Source organism: Mus caroli, chromosome 12, assembly GCF_900094665.2.
Source record: "Mus caroli chromosome 12, CAROLI_EIJ_v1.1, whole genome shotgun sequence".
NCBI lineage: Eukaryota > Metazoa > Chordata > Mammalia > Rodentia > Muridae > Mus > Mus caroli.
This window is the reverse complement of record NC_034581.1, coordinates 13687608-13703929: the sequence shown is the minus strand read 5'-3', so window position 1 is coordinate 13703929 and position 16322 is coordinate 13687608. Positions and strand designations below refer to the sequence as shown.

Genomic DNA, 16322 nt, shown 5'->3' with positions numbered 1-16322 from the left:
GAGAAAATAATTCATATGTACTTCTTAGGTTTAATTCCCTCTCTGCACTTCTACAGTCCAGAACCCCAACCAAGGGAATGGCACTGCCCACAGTGGACTGGGTCTTCCCACATCAATGACTTAATCAAGATGATCTACATGCAAGCCCACAGGCCAGCCTGATCCAGACAGTCCCTCACTGATTCTCTTCCCATGTGATTCTAGATTGGGTTAGTTAACAGTTAAAACTAAGTATCACAGATGAGCATGGTGGCTCACTGAGAAACAAAGACAGGCAAATCTTTGAGTTCAAGGCCAGCCTGCTCTACATAGTGAGTTCCAGGACAGCCAGAGATACACAGTGAGACTGTCTCAAACACTCAAACATGTAAAAAAAAAACACCCCTAAATATCATAATCAGCCAGACTTCGTGGACTAAAATTCATCAGCTCCTCCCATTCCTCTACTGCGCAGCTGGCTAGGGTAGTCAGGAACATCCTTCTTTACAGTGGGATTTGTTTGGTTTTAATGAAAATGCAACAGGTATGCGCTGGATGGCGCCTATGGCTCCAGGCGGAAAAAGCCAGTCACAAGCAAGCTCCAGTGTGTGGCTGGGCTGTAAGAGGTCTTCCTGAAAGTGGATGACGTGGGCTAACATTGTCTTGCTCTGTTGAGGCTCAAGAATCAGGGAGACTATCCCCCCAAGCAGCTGGCACCTATGACAGGCCATGGCTGTGCAGTTTGGGGGCTGATATGATGCTTTCTAGAGTGCCCTTGGGATGCCCTAAAACAGCATCAACCCAGTTAGGGAGGGTAAGCCAAACAACTATTGAAGGTGAAGTTGCCAGTGGCCACAGAATGTTACCTTCTTGGTTTCAACCTCTAGGGAGAGCAGGCTTCATAGCAAACTCCAGGCAGAAACTGCCAAGGGAGACCATGGGACTCAGAGATCACCTGCTTCAGTGTCCTTCCCTCAGCTTTGGAGTGTTTTGATGGCAAGCTGGTGGCTCCCATTGTTTTTGAACTGCTCCCTCATGGAGCATCTGCACTTACAGAGCCCATGCCTATTTTTCAGCTTCTCTCTGACTGCTTCTTCGGTGTGAGGAGCAAGCTCAGTTTGTCTCAGCTTGGCTTGGTTCTGGGTTCCAGTCTTAGTCCTGGGAGGCAGGAAGGCTGTGTTCACTTGTCAAGCTGTCTTTGCTCTTCCAGTTGACCTGACATCCTTCGTGACGCACTTCGAGTGGGACATGGCCAAATATCCCGCCAAGCAGCCACTGGTGAGCGTGGTGGACACACTGGCCAAGGTGAGGAGAGTCTGCTTGCAGGCACCTGATCATCCAAGATGACAGGCACGGGGTTGGGACTCTGACAAGGTGGAGGGTGAAGGGTTGGGATGCTAGCCCCTGAGTGACCCTAGGTAGGTCTCCTCTCACCATGCTCTGGGTAACATTAGAACCCAGGAGAGACCTGTACGTACTCTTCTCCTGAACCTGTCACCCAGAGAACTGGCCATAGTCTCACAGGGCAGTCCCCTGGATGGGCCTGAGGCCTTTGACTTTTGACCTCAGACCTAGACACCAATTCAGTTCACTCCCCTACTTCTTTTCAAAAATGATGATGGGAAGAAGCTTGATCTTTCCTCCCTCAGTGTGCACAGGGGAACCCAGTGCCCCTTGGATGATTGATTTTGTGGTACTGGATATGGAACTCAGAATCTTTCACATATGAAGCATTATACCACAGCCCCCTTTTAATTTTGATTTTGAGAATGGGTCTCACTAAGTTGACCAAGCTGGTCTTGAACCAGCTTTGTAACTCAAGCTGGACTTAAACTCATGACCCTTCTGCATCAGCCTCCCTAGTAGCTGCAATTACAGGCCTTGGGTACCAAGCCTGGCTCCCTCGGGAAGAAACCTAATCGTTTTAGAAGATAGTTTGGCTGAGGAGCCCCACCTCTCAGTCACACTGTGCCAAGTGTCTTGTGATAACAACAAGCTAGTCCCATGACAGGGTGCCATCTTTAAAGCCATGGTCTCCAGCTTGCTCACACTGTGTACAAGCACCATAGCAGAGGGGTCTGCATGGACATTGTGGGCATCCCATAACCAAGGCAGCTTCTATATGCTTTCACCATGGGTAAAAGCTGACTGTCCTGCCCTGTTGCTGATGCATACAGAACCCCATTTATGTCATGTCTCTGGCTGGCCTGATGGCTGGGGAGATCCCAGCTCTACACTGAACAAAGCTGCCCTGTTCTCTAAGTGAGTAGCTGAGCTCCCCTGAGGGCAGTAGGCAGGTCAGGACAGGAAGGGTGGCTTTGAATCTTTTCTTCTTCAGATTTCTTGGGAATCTAGGTGTGGCTCCTTGGGTTTACATCCCTTTCCAAGACAATCAGGCAGAGGCTCTTAAAGGTATTTCTACAGGGGCAGCCTGGGCATTGTGCCAAGCGTGGCTTTCAGGAGAGCCTCACACCTGTCCCACTGAGCTAGAGAATACATTTTTATGAGATTGGGCACCCCAACTTGGGATTTTGAGTCCCAGAGACACTAGACATGGCTTTGGGGGAGTCAGAGAGTAGTAGAATTATAGAGGAGAACTGGCTCCTCTCTAGTCCAGGGTTCCCAAATGCACAACTGTTGAAGCATCAAACTGGGAGAGGATGTGGGTAGGAAAGCAAATCCCACAAGCTGTGCTGTGTGCATGGCTCCACTCTCCAGCACAGGCAACCTGCAGGCCAGCAGGCCAGAGGTTGTGGGAGACTGGGTCTTCAGTCCTTGTTGCCACAAGAGCATGTGTCTCAGCCCCAGCCTCACTTGGTTCTTCTGAGGTGGTGGTAAGGCTTTTTACTGTTTGTATAGCAGTTTTTCATGTAGTCAGATGGTGTGGCCGCCCCTTGAGTGTGGCGTGTGGTATGATCCGAGTGTATAGTGTAGCTGTGCAACCCTTGTAGCCTAGTGTGCAGACGCAGTAGGATGCCATCAGTGAAGAAAACCCCACACGGCACATAGATCTCTGCGAAGCATTTTTGTAATGCCCTGGGAATATATTACCGTTCTGAAAAATGTTTTTAAAATGTAAGGAAAAGATAAATCTCATCCCCATAATCAATGCAAAGACAGGACATTGAAAATCCGCTACTGCTTGAGATCCGGTTCCCTTTCCCTCTCTCAGTGATGGGCGCTGAAGGTTCAGAGAGGACCGCCTTTTTTGGATGTCTGTTCTGAGTATTTAAACTCAGAGCTTCCACAGTGCCGTGGGTTTCATCTCATGATCTCAACATCTCCTCCATCAGCATTGTACCCTAGATCATAAACACACATTGCTGGACCAAGCACTCTTACCACCGCCCACTGCCAAACATTAGCAAGGAGATGGTCAGATGGCTTGTGTGTAAAGGCTGCAGTGGTTTTCAACCTTCCTAATGTTGCTACCCTCTAATACAGTTCTTCATGTTGTGGTGACCCCTCACCCTCTATCATAACATTATCTTCACTGTTGCTTCATATCTGTAATTTTGCTAATGTTATGAATTGTAAATGTCTGATATACAGGATATCTGATATGTGACCCTTATGAAAGGGTCATTCAACTCCCAAAGGGGTCACAATCCACAGGCTGAGAGCCACTGGGCTACATGCACAGTTGTGAAGTATCCACCACTGCCTGTTAGCTGACATGCATCCATGCATATCAAATACACACCCACCTATTTGTAGTTATGGCTACAGGGCATGGTTTACTGTCATGCTGTGTCTTTGCAGGGCCAGATCTCTGTGAGCCCTTGGGGGAGCAGAACTTTCTTTAAATTAGCACAGAGCTCAGCCTGTGGCTTTGAGTCACTTGTTGCTTTCTGGCCTCCGCTTAGTTACCGTAGCCGTCAACAACTGCTCTTCACTGTGGCTAACTGTTCTTGGGGCTCTTCTAAAGGTGGCATTCCTCCTCTGGGTAGATGTGGAGCCTAACACAGGGAACAGAGGTGCTCAGTCATTGTGTCCTGCAGCTCGGGAGGAGGCTGCAGTCAAGCCTGGCGAGGTGGATGCCTGAGAGGCTGAACATGGAAGGTCACCATGGAAGACAGGATACTTCACTGGCTGCCCTCTAACAGGGCCAAGGCAGGCTGATGTGGGCCTCCCCAGTCTGCCATTGCTTGCTAGGAAGAAGCCCAAGCTAGTGTTCACTGGGCAAGCTGTGTGGCTCGTACCTCAGCACCTATAAAGTGAGGTCTTGTCCCTTCTGCTTCCCCATGTGGAAACTAAGCGGGCCGGATGCTTGAGAGTTGGAAGACTCAGGAGGGAGACAGGTAAAGCCACCCTGGTGAGTCAGTAGGTTGCTGGTTTTCTTTTCTTTTTGTTTTTCTTTTGTTTCTTCTTTCTTTACCCTGAGACAGGGTTTCCTGTGTAGTTGTATAGCGGAGGATGATCTGAAACTGATCTTCCTGTCTCTGCCTCCCAAGTGCTGGACTTACAGCAATGAGCGCCCATGGCTGGCTTGGTCACTGTTGTTAAGTGTCCATGGATGCTTGGTGAGATGTTTGAAGAGTGTCACTAACTCCTCAAGGTCACCAGGAGAGTCTCTCCCCCCTCCCTCCCAGCAACTGGCACAAATCGAGACAGACCTGAAGTCCCGGACAGCCGCCTACAGCGTTCTGAAGGCCAACCTGGAGAACTTGGAGAAGAGATCCACGTGCGTACCATGCTTGCTGCCTTCTCTGTGCATGTATGTCGTGGGTTAGTGTGGGGAAGATCCCCATGGCTGTGGCTCCCGAGCCAGGTGGACAGATGGAGCCACACACTAGGAACCTGGAGTAGATGAAGAGAGAACAGAGCCAGGTAGGGTGGCTGCCCTGCCTGTGAACACAGAGGAGCATGGCGTTTCTCCTGCTCGTTCCTTCTTTCCTTCCTCCCCACTCCTCACTCAGTTTATGTGGCTCTGGGGAGTCTGCCCAGGCCTCTCACTCCATCTCCTCTCCAAGGGGAGCAGGTAGGGTGGGATGTTAGACCCCAACTGTCTTCTAGGGGCAGATAGGATCAGCAGCCACCCAGGGTGGACAGATGCAGGGACTCAGCCACAAAACTGTCTGCTGGCCTTATAAGGACAATGTATTGTTCAGGCTCCTGACAGACCAGGCTCCAGTGTGGTGAAATCAGTAGAAAAGCAAGCCCAGGGCCATCAGAGACTATCTTGGGGGTGACAGTAAGCACCCAGGAAGAAATAGTTACATACAAACCTGGACCTGCTCCTGTGTGAGAGGGAAGGATGAATAGGGCCAATTAGCATGAAGTAGTGCCCATCCCTTGCCTCTAGATCCTGAATCTGAGGTCAGAAAAGCCGAACAGCCCAGGAGCTCAGAGCTTCCCTTGGTACTGCCAGTTATGTTTCCCTCTTTAGGGTCCCTAGGCTAGATTTGCTAGTCACAAAAGAAACAAAAGTTGACCATTCCTAATCTGAAAATTCAAAATGAAAAATGCTCCCAAAAAGGGGAGAAAGGTTTTTTTTGTTTTTGTTTTTTTGTTTTGTTTTTTTGGGTTTTTTTTTTTTTTTTTTTTGGTTTTTCGAGACAGAGTTTCTCTGTATAGCCCTGGCTGTCCTGGAACTCACTCTGTAGACCAGGCTGGCCTCGAACTCAGAAATCTGCCTGCCTCTGCCTCCCAAGTGCTGGGATTAAAGGCGTGCACCACCACGCCCAGCTGGGGGGAAAGTTTTAAGCATCATTATGATTCTTTAAATGAAAAGTTCTGTACCTGACCTCATGGCTCTGGCCATGGCCACCACACAAAGACTGAAACTGCCATGTAAGCATGCCTGGAGCTATTGTGTGAGTACTGTACGAAGCCAGTGGGTTTCTGCTTTAAACTACCTCCTGCCTGCAAGAGAGCTCATTGTTCTAATAAAACATTCACATGTCCAAAACAACCCCAAGTCCAAACTGAAAGGATGCTGAAGCTGCTGTCCATCTGCGGTGAGAAAGTCGGGTTCAGTTGCCCCAAGGTAACGGGACATGAGCAAAGGTGGATACTAGTCATAAGGTGGGCACGAGTTGCCTTGAGCTCAGGATAGGTTGGTCCTTCTCGAGCCTGGAGTCCAGAACATGGTAGGCTACCCACTCACTTCACCACCAAGTCATAGACAGCTTGGCAGCTGGCAAGATGGATCAGTGGGTTAAGGTGCCTGCCACCTGCATGATGATCTAAGTTCAATCTCTCCCTCTGATAGAGGGAGAGAACTGACTTCTGCAAGTTGTCTTCTGTCATCTACACATGTTCTATAGCACACACACACAGTAAATAAATAAAAAGTGTAATTAGAAAGAGAATTGGGAAGCCTGGTGATGGTGACCCATGCCTTTAGTCCCAGCACTCAGGCAGAGGCAGGCAGATCTCTGTGAGTTTGAGGCCAGCCTGGTCTATAGAGTGAGGGCAGCCAGGGTTACACAAAGAGAACCTGTCTCAGAAAACCAAAGAGGAAAACAGAGAATTGGGATCTTAGCAGATGACTGCTCCGTGTTCTCTTCTCTCATACAGTCTCCGATTCCTCCTCCTTCACCAAACATGCAGAAACAGTTTCTACTCTTGAAAAGTCACAGTACTCATTCAACAGGTCTCCTAGAAGGCTAATGTGTATGCTATGGTGAGAGGTGGCTGTGCCCAGGGTGACTCTGGAGGGGATCCACCGGCATTTGTCCATGACCACACAGTTGTGTGGTGTTGGTTCAGGCAGGAGAGGAGAGGCCCTTGGGGGATAGAATTTTTCTCTTGCCTTTGAAGCTTTGCCCTTGGCTCTGCCTGGGAAGTGGGAAGCTGTGGGCTAATACTGCAGCCCTCATGCTCTCTGGGCTCTCTGGCTAGGACTCTGCAGTCTGGATAGTCACCATGTCTTGGTAGGCACATCTGTCCATGCTACAGCGTAGTAAGAGTACCATCCATGCTTTTCATCCTAGCCAGGACTGGTGGCATAGACAAAGCTATTTCAGGTGAGTGTCCCCAGCTGCTAGACCAAACAGTGTAAAGTGACACGGAGCTAGCTCTATCTAGCTCTATCTGTCCTCTGCAACTCGGAGACCTGGCTGCTGTCTTGATACTTGAATAACTTTAGCTCCTGCCACCTGAGTTCCCCTCCCAGCACTTGGGTTGGCTTTTGGGGAGAGTGCAGGTCACTGAAGTGTTGAATTCAGCACCCCCTTGAGGGACAGGTGATAGCTGCAGAGGCTTTGCCAGCCTCCCTGCCCCTGAGGGAAGAAGTACTAGCTCGCTTACCATTTGGCTGTACCTGGCTCTGGCAGACGGGGCTCAGAATCTCCCGTGAGCCTGCTCCATTTCCCATTGTTTGTCTGGATGCTATAGGACACATGGAATTGGCAATTCTCTCTCTAATAGTCTTATCTGTTGTCCCTCCACCTTCCAGGGGGAACCTCTTCACTCGGACACTGAGCGATATTGTCAGCAAGGAAGACTTCGTACTTGATTCTGAATATCTCATAACCCTCCTGGTCATTGTCCCCAAGTATGTAGATAGAAAGGCTGTGGGGTGCCTGGATCTTGTCAAGAGTGAGGTGGGCCCCTTGTGACATTCCTGCACAGGGCCTGCGGCGGGCCAGCGGCTCCACAGAAGTAGGAGATGGTAGCAATTGCAGTACTTCCTGTGTTGTGCCCATAAGAAGAACTTTGAGCTCTACTGTTCCTTTCACCTGGAGCTAGAAGGCCATTCACCTGGGCCCAGAAAATTATTAGTGACCTTCAAAACATACCAATACCTAGGATCTTCACATAGGAACCTTCTGGGAAGTCCTCAGGCCCTTGCAGTGGGCTCAGCATGGCACCTGGCCACAGCAGGACCTTTTGGGATGTTGGGAACACTCCCTGGTTCTATCTCATGACTTTCAGTCTTCAGGAGAAGGGGCAAATAGTTTACTGAGACAGTAGAAGCCCTGTCTTCCCAAAGCACCCCACAGTCTGTGTCTCTACAGGTCAAGCTTTGCACAGTGGCAGAAGACATATGAGTCCCTATCGGACATGGTGGTCCCTCGGTCAACCAAGTGAGTGAGACCTTGCTTCCTCTATGTCCCCAGAAAGGAGTGTGTAGGTGTTCATGGGGCACCAGACATGTGCCAGGGAGGGACACCTCATAGCACCAAACCTGTTCATTGAGTCCGTGTGGCCAGGAATTCCTTCTTGTCACCTTGGCAGATTCCTGTCCACTGTTGTCTTTCAAAGCTCCATGTCCCTGTCCCTACTCTGCGAAGGCTGTTCTGGCTGCGTTCAGCAGAGACTCTCCATGTGTTTTCTGCCTGTCTTCTCTGTATTCTCTTCTTAACATCCATTCTGCTCTGCCTAAGCAGATGGGTGCAGAGATTGTTCAGCAAATGCCTGGATAGAGCAGCAGCCCAGGGGCTGGCAACAGTCTGAGCAGGGAGAACAGTCTCAGTGTGTGGCCAGTTGGGCTCAGAAAAGGAACATTAGGAGGGCACAGCAATAATGAAGGGTAGGACTGGGTTGAACCTGTGTAGGCCGAGGAAAACCATGGGAAACCAGCAACTCAGCTGTACACATCAGAGCTCACTTTGAGAATGGGCAAAATGTTAATTGTTGACAGGTGTCTTAGTCAGTGTTTTACTGCTGTGAAGAGACACCATGACCAGGGCAACTCTTATAAGAGAAAGCATTTAACTGGGGCTCACTTAGGCTTTCAGAGGCTTAGTCCATTTTTTTTTTTTTAAATCATGGCAGGGAGCATAATGCTGAAGCAATAGCAGAGAGCTATGTCCTGATTCATAGGCAGAGAGGCAGGCAGGCAGGCAGGCAGGCAGACACACACACACACAGAGGGAGGGGGAGAATATGAACACATGCACACCGGGCCTGACATGGGATTTTGAAACCTCAAAGCCCCCCCTCCCCAGTGACACACGTCAACAGGTTACACAGACCCTGACAAGGTTGTGTCTCCTAATCCTTCTCAAATAGTACCACTCAATGGTAACTAAGCATTCACATAATACGAGCCCTGGGGGCCATCCTCATTACCACAGCAGGGATACACACAACCATGTCATTTATATAAATGCAAAAAACATGTGACAAGAATGTCTCGGTGCCTGGGCCAAAATTCAAGCAGAGTCATGGGGACCGTGGAGACAAGAAAAACCACCCGCGGGGTCATGAGATTAGGGGTCTCCAGCCTAGTTAATCGGGCAGAGCTAGGAGACTCTTAACCATGTGGAACTTATTTGTGATCTCAAACCATACACCTTTATGTATGCCATAAAGGAAATTTAATAATGAGCCATAAATAACATGAGCTCAATTATCTGCCCCATCACACTGCACCCAGAGCTGCCCACTTCACACCCCCCCCAACCTCATCCGGTCCCACCCCATCCCCCCACCTCATCCCACCTCCCCTATTCATCTCATCCCCCCACCATCCATTTACATCCTACCCATCCTATTACATCCCACCCCACCTTCATCCACCCCACCCTTTCCCAACACATCGTACCCTTCCATCCTGTCTTACTCAGTCCCCAACCCCATTCTACCCCAACCCCCTTCCTATTGCAACCTGTTCATTCCTGAGATCTTGGCCTTGGGGAGCATACCACTTACTCCCAAAACACAACCACCAGGAGCTAAATTGTGGCTTTGCAAAGAACAGATTAGTCACAGTCTAAGGTCTTGGGAGAGACAGAGCTTGAAGAGGCACATCTCTTTTTGGGCAGGTAGCACCAGACAGGAGCTGCCTGGTAGGCAGAGAGGTCTTCTGTTCTTGAGGCTTGCCTCTAGAGGAAGGTCAGCTCGGCAGGGTGCTGGGCCACAGAGCAGAGACCTTAGGCCTTTCATGATTAAAAGAGTACTTAAGTCTGTACCAACCAATTCTGGAAAGGTCTGAAGCTTAGGGAAAGTTCCTATGGGTACAGACTCTGAGACACAAGTGAGGGGACCTGCCAACCAGGCATGCCTAGGCCCTCAAGACTTCTTGTTTTGACCACTGTCTACGAGTTGCTGGGGACAGTGACTCCAGCAGCCTGTGCTACATGCTGGCAATGACGTGTCCAGTTAGGGCTTCATGATATCGGAAGTGGAGTGGCCCTTGTGGAATGGCTTCTGCCACTTGCTTCACTGGAACTTGCATAGCCAGCAACAGTGTCTGCGACCCTGTGGGGAGCTGATGATATCAGTCAGCCATTTGAGGAGCACAAGACGAAACAAGTTGCTGCTCCCAACCAGAGTCTCTGCTGGAGCTTGCGGGCTGATCCTGGAGGGGTGGGTAGTGGGAAGTTATCAGGACACCCTTGGTTCCCAGGTCCTGGTCCCAGCCAAGGGCTGAAGCATATGCCACCAGGCCCATGGAGCCTGACTGCCAGTGGGGATGGCCTCCTGAGGCTGATGAGGAGCCCCTCTGAGCCCAGCTCCAGCTCAGAGCCCAGGGGAGTGATCCTAGATCATCCAGCTAGCAAATGCTTCTCCCTAGATTGATCGCCGAGGACAACGAAGGTGGCCTCTTCACGGTGACTCTCTTCCAGAAAGTGATTGAAGATTTCAAAGTCAAAGCCAAAGAAAACAAGTAAGGGTATGGGTCATAGGTTCCACCAGGTTTGGTGTGAATCCCTGGGCGGTACCAGCCTTGTCTAGATTCTGCCCAGTTACAAGTCTAGTTGCTTTTTTAAAGGTTCATTGTCCGGGAATTTTACTACGATGAAAAAGAAATTAAAAGAGAAAGGGAGGAGATGACGAGGCTGCTGTCTGATAAGAAACAACAGTATGTGAGTACCGGGCTGCGGGAGGGCTCTAGACAGCTGACACGCACTCCCTAATATTCTGTGGGTCAGTCTCACTTTCCCATCTCCTGAGCTCATGCTGGGCACAGGTGAGTTCAGATGGTGTATGTACTGAGCGCCACTCCCTGACGCAGCTCACCACCCTGTCCTGGATCACTGTCCTGGAAGAGCTTGTCTGTTCCACAGTAGTTGAGATGCTCAAGTGTAGCCTGGCCAGGGGATCACTGTGGACTTGCCACAGATCAGCCAAAGCAGGGGGCACCAGGAGGAAGCATCTGTGCCCAGAGTGGATAGTGCCACTGCCTCAGAGATTACACAGCCACCAGTGTCCTTATGCTGACTGTAGATTTCAGGCTGCCCCTGGCACCCCTGTCCTCTTAGGAGCCCGGCCACAGACACTTCGTGGAAAGGTCAGCCTCTGTCACTGGGGCAAAACTGAGAACTTGGTGTTGAACTGGAATCTGTAGGTCTGGGACCATCAGGCCAGTGCTCTGCAAAAGTGTGTTCCAGGCTCTGGTGTCCTGTGATGGCAGCACCTGGCTCAGTTCCGCACTCTCAAGGCACTTGCCTAGGTGCACGTTTTCCAGTTCCTTCTTCTAAGCCTCTGCAGAGGAAGGCTTCATCCGAGTACATTCTGGTAGCACTTCAGTGGTAGGTGGAGAGTAAGCAGAGTGTCCTTGAGCCTCAGGAAAGCCAGTGTGTGCCACAGCTATAGGTCCATGTAGGGAGAGGCGGGGGCTGCAGTGTGAGCCACAGCTATAGGTCCATGTAGGGAGAGGCGGGGCTGCAGTGTGTGCCACAGCTATAGATCCATGTAGGGAGAGGCGGGGCTGCAGTGTGTGCCACAGCTATAGGTCCATGTAGGGAGAGGCGGGGCTGCAGTGTGTGCCACAGCTATAGGTCCNGTGTGCCACAGCTATAGGTCCATGTAGGGAGAGGCGGGGCTGCAGTGTGTGCCACAGCTATAGGTCCATGTAGGGAGAGGCGGGGCTGCAGTGTGAGCCACAGCTATAGGTCCATGTAGGGAGAGGCGGGGCTGCAGTGTCGGTACAGTGCTTCTTTCACAAGGGGCTCAGTATGTGCCCCAGGCCTCCTCACACATTCTGCAGCTAGCATGAGCACATCCAGGATGACCTGGCTGAGTGAGAGGCTTTTCTGAGTCCCCCCAAAATTGTTCTTAGAGCCCTACCTGCCTGCTCTTCCCTTCGCAGATGGAAACTGCAGCTGATGGTAGTTCACAGAGTTGGGGACTTAATGTTGTTTTTCGTTTGTTTTTGAGAGAGGGTCTCATGTGACACAGGATGGCCTCTAACTTGATATGTAACTGAGGATGGCTTTGAACTTCTGTTTTTCCTGCTTCTACCTACAAAGTACTGAGATTATAGGTGTGTGCTACAATGCTCAATTTGTGCTCTGGGGATGGAACCTAGGGTATTGTACATGATAGGCAAGTGTGACACCTTCATTTTCTAGCCCATGTGGATACACACACACACACACACACACACACACACACACACACACAAGTCATGTGTATGACTTGAGCCCGCACCCACAGTGCCCAGATCCAAAGTCAACTGGATCCTAGCCAAGGCCTGGCCCCTGAGCTTCTGAGGGTGCTCAGCTTCTTGGAGCAATGCCATAGACATGGCACATTCTGGCAGGAATGGCTATCACCAACAAGAACAGAAGCCACAGAAGCCAGTGCTGCCTTCCCTGACCTCAGCTTCCTGGGATCCTGTCCATCACAAATGCCTAGCCTTCCCTTAGGTGGAGATTTTCCTTGGTTGTTGCTCTCCTGACTGAGTCCCTGCAATGTCCCTAGATGGGGCCAGATCATAAAGACTCTGCCTGTAGGTGAAGTAGGACATTTGTTGCCCATCCTGTGTGTTTGAATGACACAAATGAGCCTGCTACCTGCACCTTGGGGCTTAGATTGCTAGCTGGTGGTATCTTTACCCATAGACTTCTGTGACCCCAGCTGCCCCAGAGAACCTGCTAGGGTTTCCCATGTGTATGGGAAACAGAGCTCCTGGGAGACACTCAGGAACTGTGCTGGTGAATGGAGCTTCCGGGACGGTCAGTGAGAACCCCCACCCACCCCAGCACTGAGAATCTCTCTCAATTGGTCTGATTGAGAGTGGATAAAGCCAAGCATTCCCTATCCTTTAGTTACTGGGGCTGGCTTACTCTGTGAACACAGGGTTGAGTTGCCCTGTGTTTTCTACTCTTTTACAGACAGGTGATAAAGGGTGAAGTGGCCTGGCTGTGTGCTTTTCTAGTGTCCTGTATGTGATATAGGTCCTATGAATGACAAGGAGGAAGCTGCTCCTGAGTGTAAATGAGCTCCCTAGGTGAGAAGAGTTTAATAATACAGCTGGGAGCTGTCTTTGTCTGCTGCTGCTGGGGGCCTGACCCAAGCAGGCACATAGACTTGGCTCTTTTCCCTAGTATCCAAAACCATAGACCTTGAACCCTTGCCACACCTTTCTGTGAGCAGGGATTCCAGATCTTGCTTGCATATTGTTTCCCAGGCCATGAGAATTATTTGTGTTCATGATACATACTTGCTGAAAGATTAATAAATCATTTCTGTACCTTTAGCAAACTTCCTGTGTTGCTCTAAAAAAGGGATCAGCCACCTACCGTGACCACAAGGTTAAGGTAACCCCGCTAGGTAACCCTGCTAGGCCTGCTGCGGGGCAGACCGACAGAGACAGAGAGAGTGAGGGCGAGGGTGAGGTAAGCACCCCTGGGAACCCTGGGGGTTCCTGGCTCAATTCTCTCCCAGCTGAGGCTCTTCTAAGGATCAAATCTATGCAATCGGTGTTGTTTGCTCTTGCTTGTGAGGGCTGAAACTGGAGCCTAGAATCCTGCTGTCCTAACCTTCATGGACTTTCTGGAGCTGACTCTCTAGGCAGGGAATGGGGCTTGTCATCTGGAAGGGATGCCTGTGCCCTGGCTGAAGGTGGCTGGAGCTGGTGACTGGTGATGGGCAGGGCTCTGGCTGGAGGGTGGGTGGTTTGATCGCTCAGCATTCCTCCCTGACTGTCCTGGCTGGGCCATCTCTGGCCTTGGCCAGCAGTTTAAAATGTCAGGTGGAGGCTGTCCCTAAGGAACAACCACATCAGGCTCTGCGGCAGCAACAGATATGGCCTAGATGGGGCTTTAAGAGCCCTGTCAGGTCAACTTGTGGATGGTTGGGCTGGACTCTGAGGGCAGTACCTTCCGATGAGGTGGGCTTCTTGACTGTTCAGTGTCAGACAAGAGCCTTGAGATGCCAGTGACAGACTTGAGGTCAAGAGCTGCCCAGCTTCCTACCGCTGGTCTGAGGTGGCCTCTTGCATGTGCCGGTGGCTGCCCCTAGAGCTTTCCCAGTGTCAGGTGCCTGCATGCAGTGGTCATGAGCCTCCCTAGGTTCTTCCAATTATCTCTGCTTCTGCTGGTTCCTGGGCCTTTCTTCTCATCTCAGGGCATGCTCTGTATATAGCAAGCCCCTTTCTTGGTATTTATTAGTTGAAGTGTCCAGAGGCTCACGTAGTTTTCCCATCTCTGCAGGGACCTCTGCTGCGCTGGCTCAAGGTGAACTTCAGCGAGGCCTTTATTGCCTGGATCCACATTAAGGCCCTGAGAGTGTTTGTGGAGTCTGTGCTCAGGTGCGTGGCAGGGATGCTGGGCTGGGCAGCATCTCTCTCTCTTGCCCTCCTGCCCTTTGCTTTCTGTGGCTACATCTTAGCAATCTTTTCCATTCCGTCAAAGGAATCTGTTGGCCATGTGTGCCCTGCTCTGCCTGCCTCACTCACCTGTGTAACCCACACAGACCCTCTGCTATTGCTCGGCCCCAGTGGTACCTAGAAGACTTTCCCAGGCTGTCTTATTTCTCCACCCTCCAAGGGTAGAAAAGCTACACCTGAAAAATGATTTCATCTTAATTTCTATCATTTTAAAATAAAAGGAAGACAGTCACTGTGGAAAATGTGGAAACCATAGGTTAATTCAGGCGTGAATCCAAATCACCTGTCAGGGATGGTGTGTACTCGGTGATTGAGAGCATCAGCCTGGCATGCATGAAGCCCAGAATTCAGTCACCGGTGTCATAGAGCAAACCAAGCACATGTTGTTTTAAGAGCAAACACATCCTGAGCAAAAACATCATTCTCAATGTTTTCATGGAAAGGGAATCACACAGCCAGGGTTTTCCAAAGGCAGGCAGTGGATGAAGAATGAATGACACAGGACACTGGGTGTGAAGACTTGACTCTCAAGGGACAGTAGGCCAATCACAGTGGGATGGGGAAGCCTGCATCCAGAGACAGCAAGATGCCATCTCTTGCTAACCTCACCAGAGAGGAGGCAGCTTCTCTACTGAGTTTAGGGAGCATGCTGGGGTATGGCCTTGAGGCAGTGCGAGAACCTGCCAACCCCGCTGAAATCATACTCTGGTGGGATGATGTTCATCTTAACTGTCACAGGAAGGTTAGGAGGTTGGATGTCACTGACAGAGAAGCCAAGAGACCTCAAGGACTTAGGAGGATGAGATGGCCCTGAAGCCACATGTTGTATTCATGCTGTAATTGGCCAAGGCAAGAAGATCACTTAGAGTTTCTGGCCAACGATCAACTAAGCTGTCAGTACACCTGGGATTTGCCTATGAGTTATGATCACTTGGTTAGCCAGTATAGCTCTTGTCTTGAGGAAGGACAGTCAGTACAAGGGGTCCTCTTTGGCCAACAAAAGCAGAGGCACCAGTGGCCCCTGCAGACATAGTGGGAAGGGCAGGGCTGTACTCCAGGAATACTTTGCCCACAATGAAGTCTGGGAAGGTTTAGGGGCCAGGGAGGAATTCGTGGACATGCTGGTGGTATCCACAGATTCCCCCGACTCATTTCCACAGCACAGACACTAGTTAGGAAATTCTGTGCTAGGTAAGAATGGGCATGGAGGACACTCCTCTGGGGCACAGACTGACTAGTACAGCCACACTGGCCAGGCATGGAAGTGGAACCTTGGCTCACTGATGCATTTGAATGCTGCTCTGGAATAATGGACACCCCAGGCACAGTGATTCTTGAGGAAATGATTGGTCAGATTGAAGCTCTTTGCTATGCACCCAAAAGCTGAGCAAGAAGAATATACCTTGAGAGGACTTCTGCTGTTCTCCTTTAGTGGGCACAAGTAACAGCTGAATGGAGACCTGTAAAGTTCAGATCCGCTGCTTGAGCAACTCAAGTACAGGCGGCTGGAGCCATGAGCTCTTGGTTCTTGTCATAGCTGTGACCTTCAGAAATGGTTAGTACAGCTCAGAGACTTAGTATCATTTTTTAGCCTTTGGTTACCTGGCCCTGTTATTTATTTATTTTTTTTTGAATTGTCTTTTTTTTTTCTTTTATTGGATATTTTCTTTTTTTTTCCATTTATTTTTATTAGATATTTTCTTTATATACATTTCAAATGCTATCCCGAAAGTTCTCTATAACCTCCCTCCACCCTGCTCTCCTACCCACCCACTCCCGCTTCTTGGCCCTGGCGTTTCCCTGTACTGGGGCATATAAAGTTTGCAATACCAAG

At 50.2% G+C, this 16322-nt stretch overlaps 1 protein-coding gene across 4 annotated transcripts in view; it reads left to right on the top strand.

Annotated features, from left to right (window-relative positions):
- Atp6v1c2 (ATPase H+ transporting V1 subunit C2) overlaps nucleotides 1-16322 on the top strand; it is a 39874-nt gene that overhangs the window by 22269 nt on the left and 1283 nt on the right. For 3 of the 4 annotated variants that reach the window (XM_029484728.1, XM_029484729.1, XM_029484727.1), the window contains 7 exons: nucleotides 1190-1284; nucleotides 4572-4663; nucleotides 7382-7480; nucleotides 7944-8012; nucleotides 10448-10540; nucleotides 10646-10739; nucleotides 14313-14410. In XM_029484728.1, coding sequence (XP_029340588.1) covers nucleotides 1190-1284; nucleotides 4572-4663; nucleotides 7382-7480; nucleotides 7944-8012; nucleotides 10448-10540; nucleotides 10646-10739; nucleotides 14313-14410 — 640 coding nt within the window. Of the gene's footprint in view, nucleotides 1-1189; nucleotides 1285-4571; nucleotides 4664-7381; nucleotides 7481-7943; nucleotides 8013-10447; nucleotides 10541-10645; nucleotides 10740-13358; nucleotides 13497-14312; nucleotides 14411-16322 lie in introns of all 4 variants that reach the window. The other variant, XM_021178837.2, reaches the window with a different exon arrangement.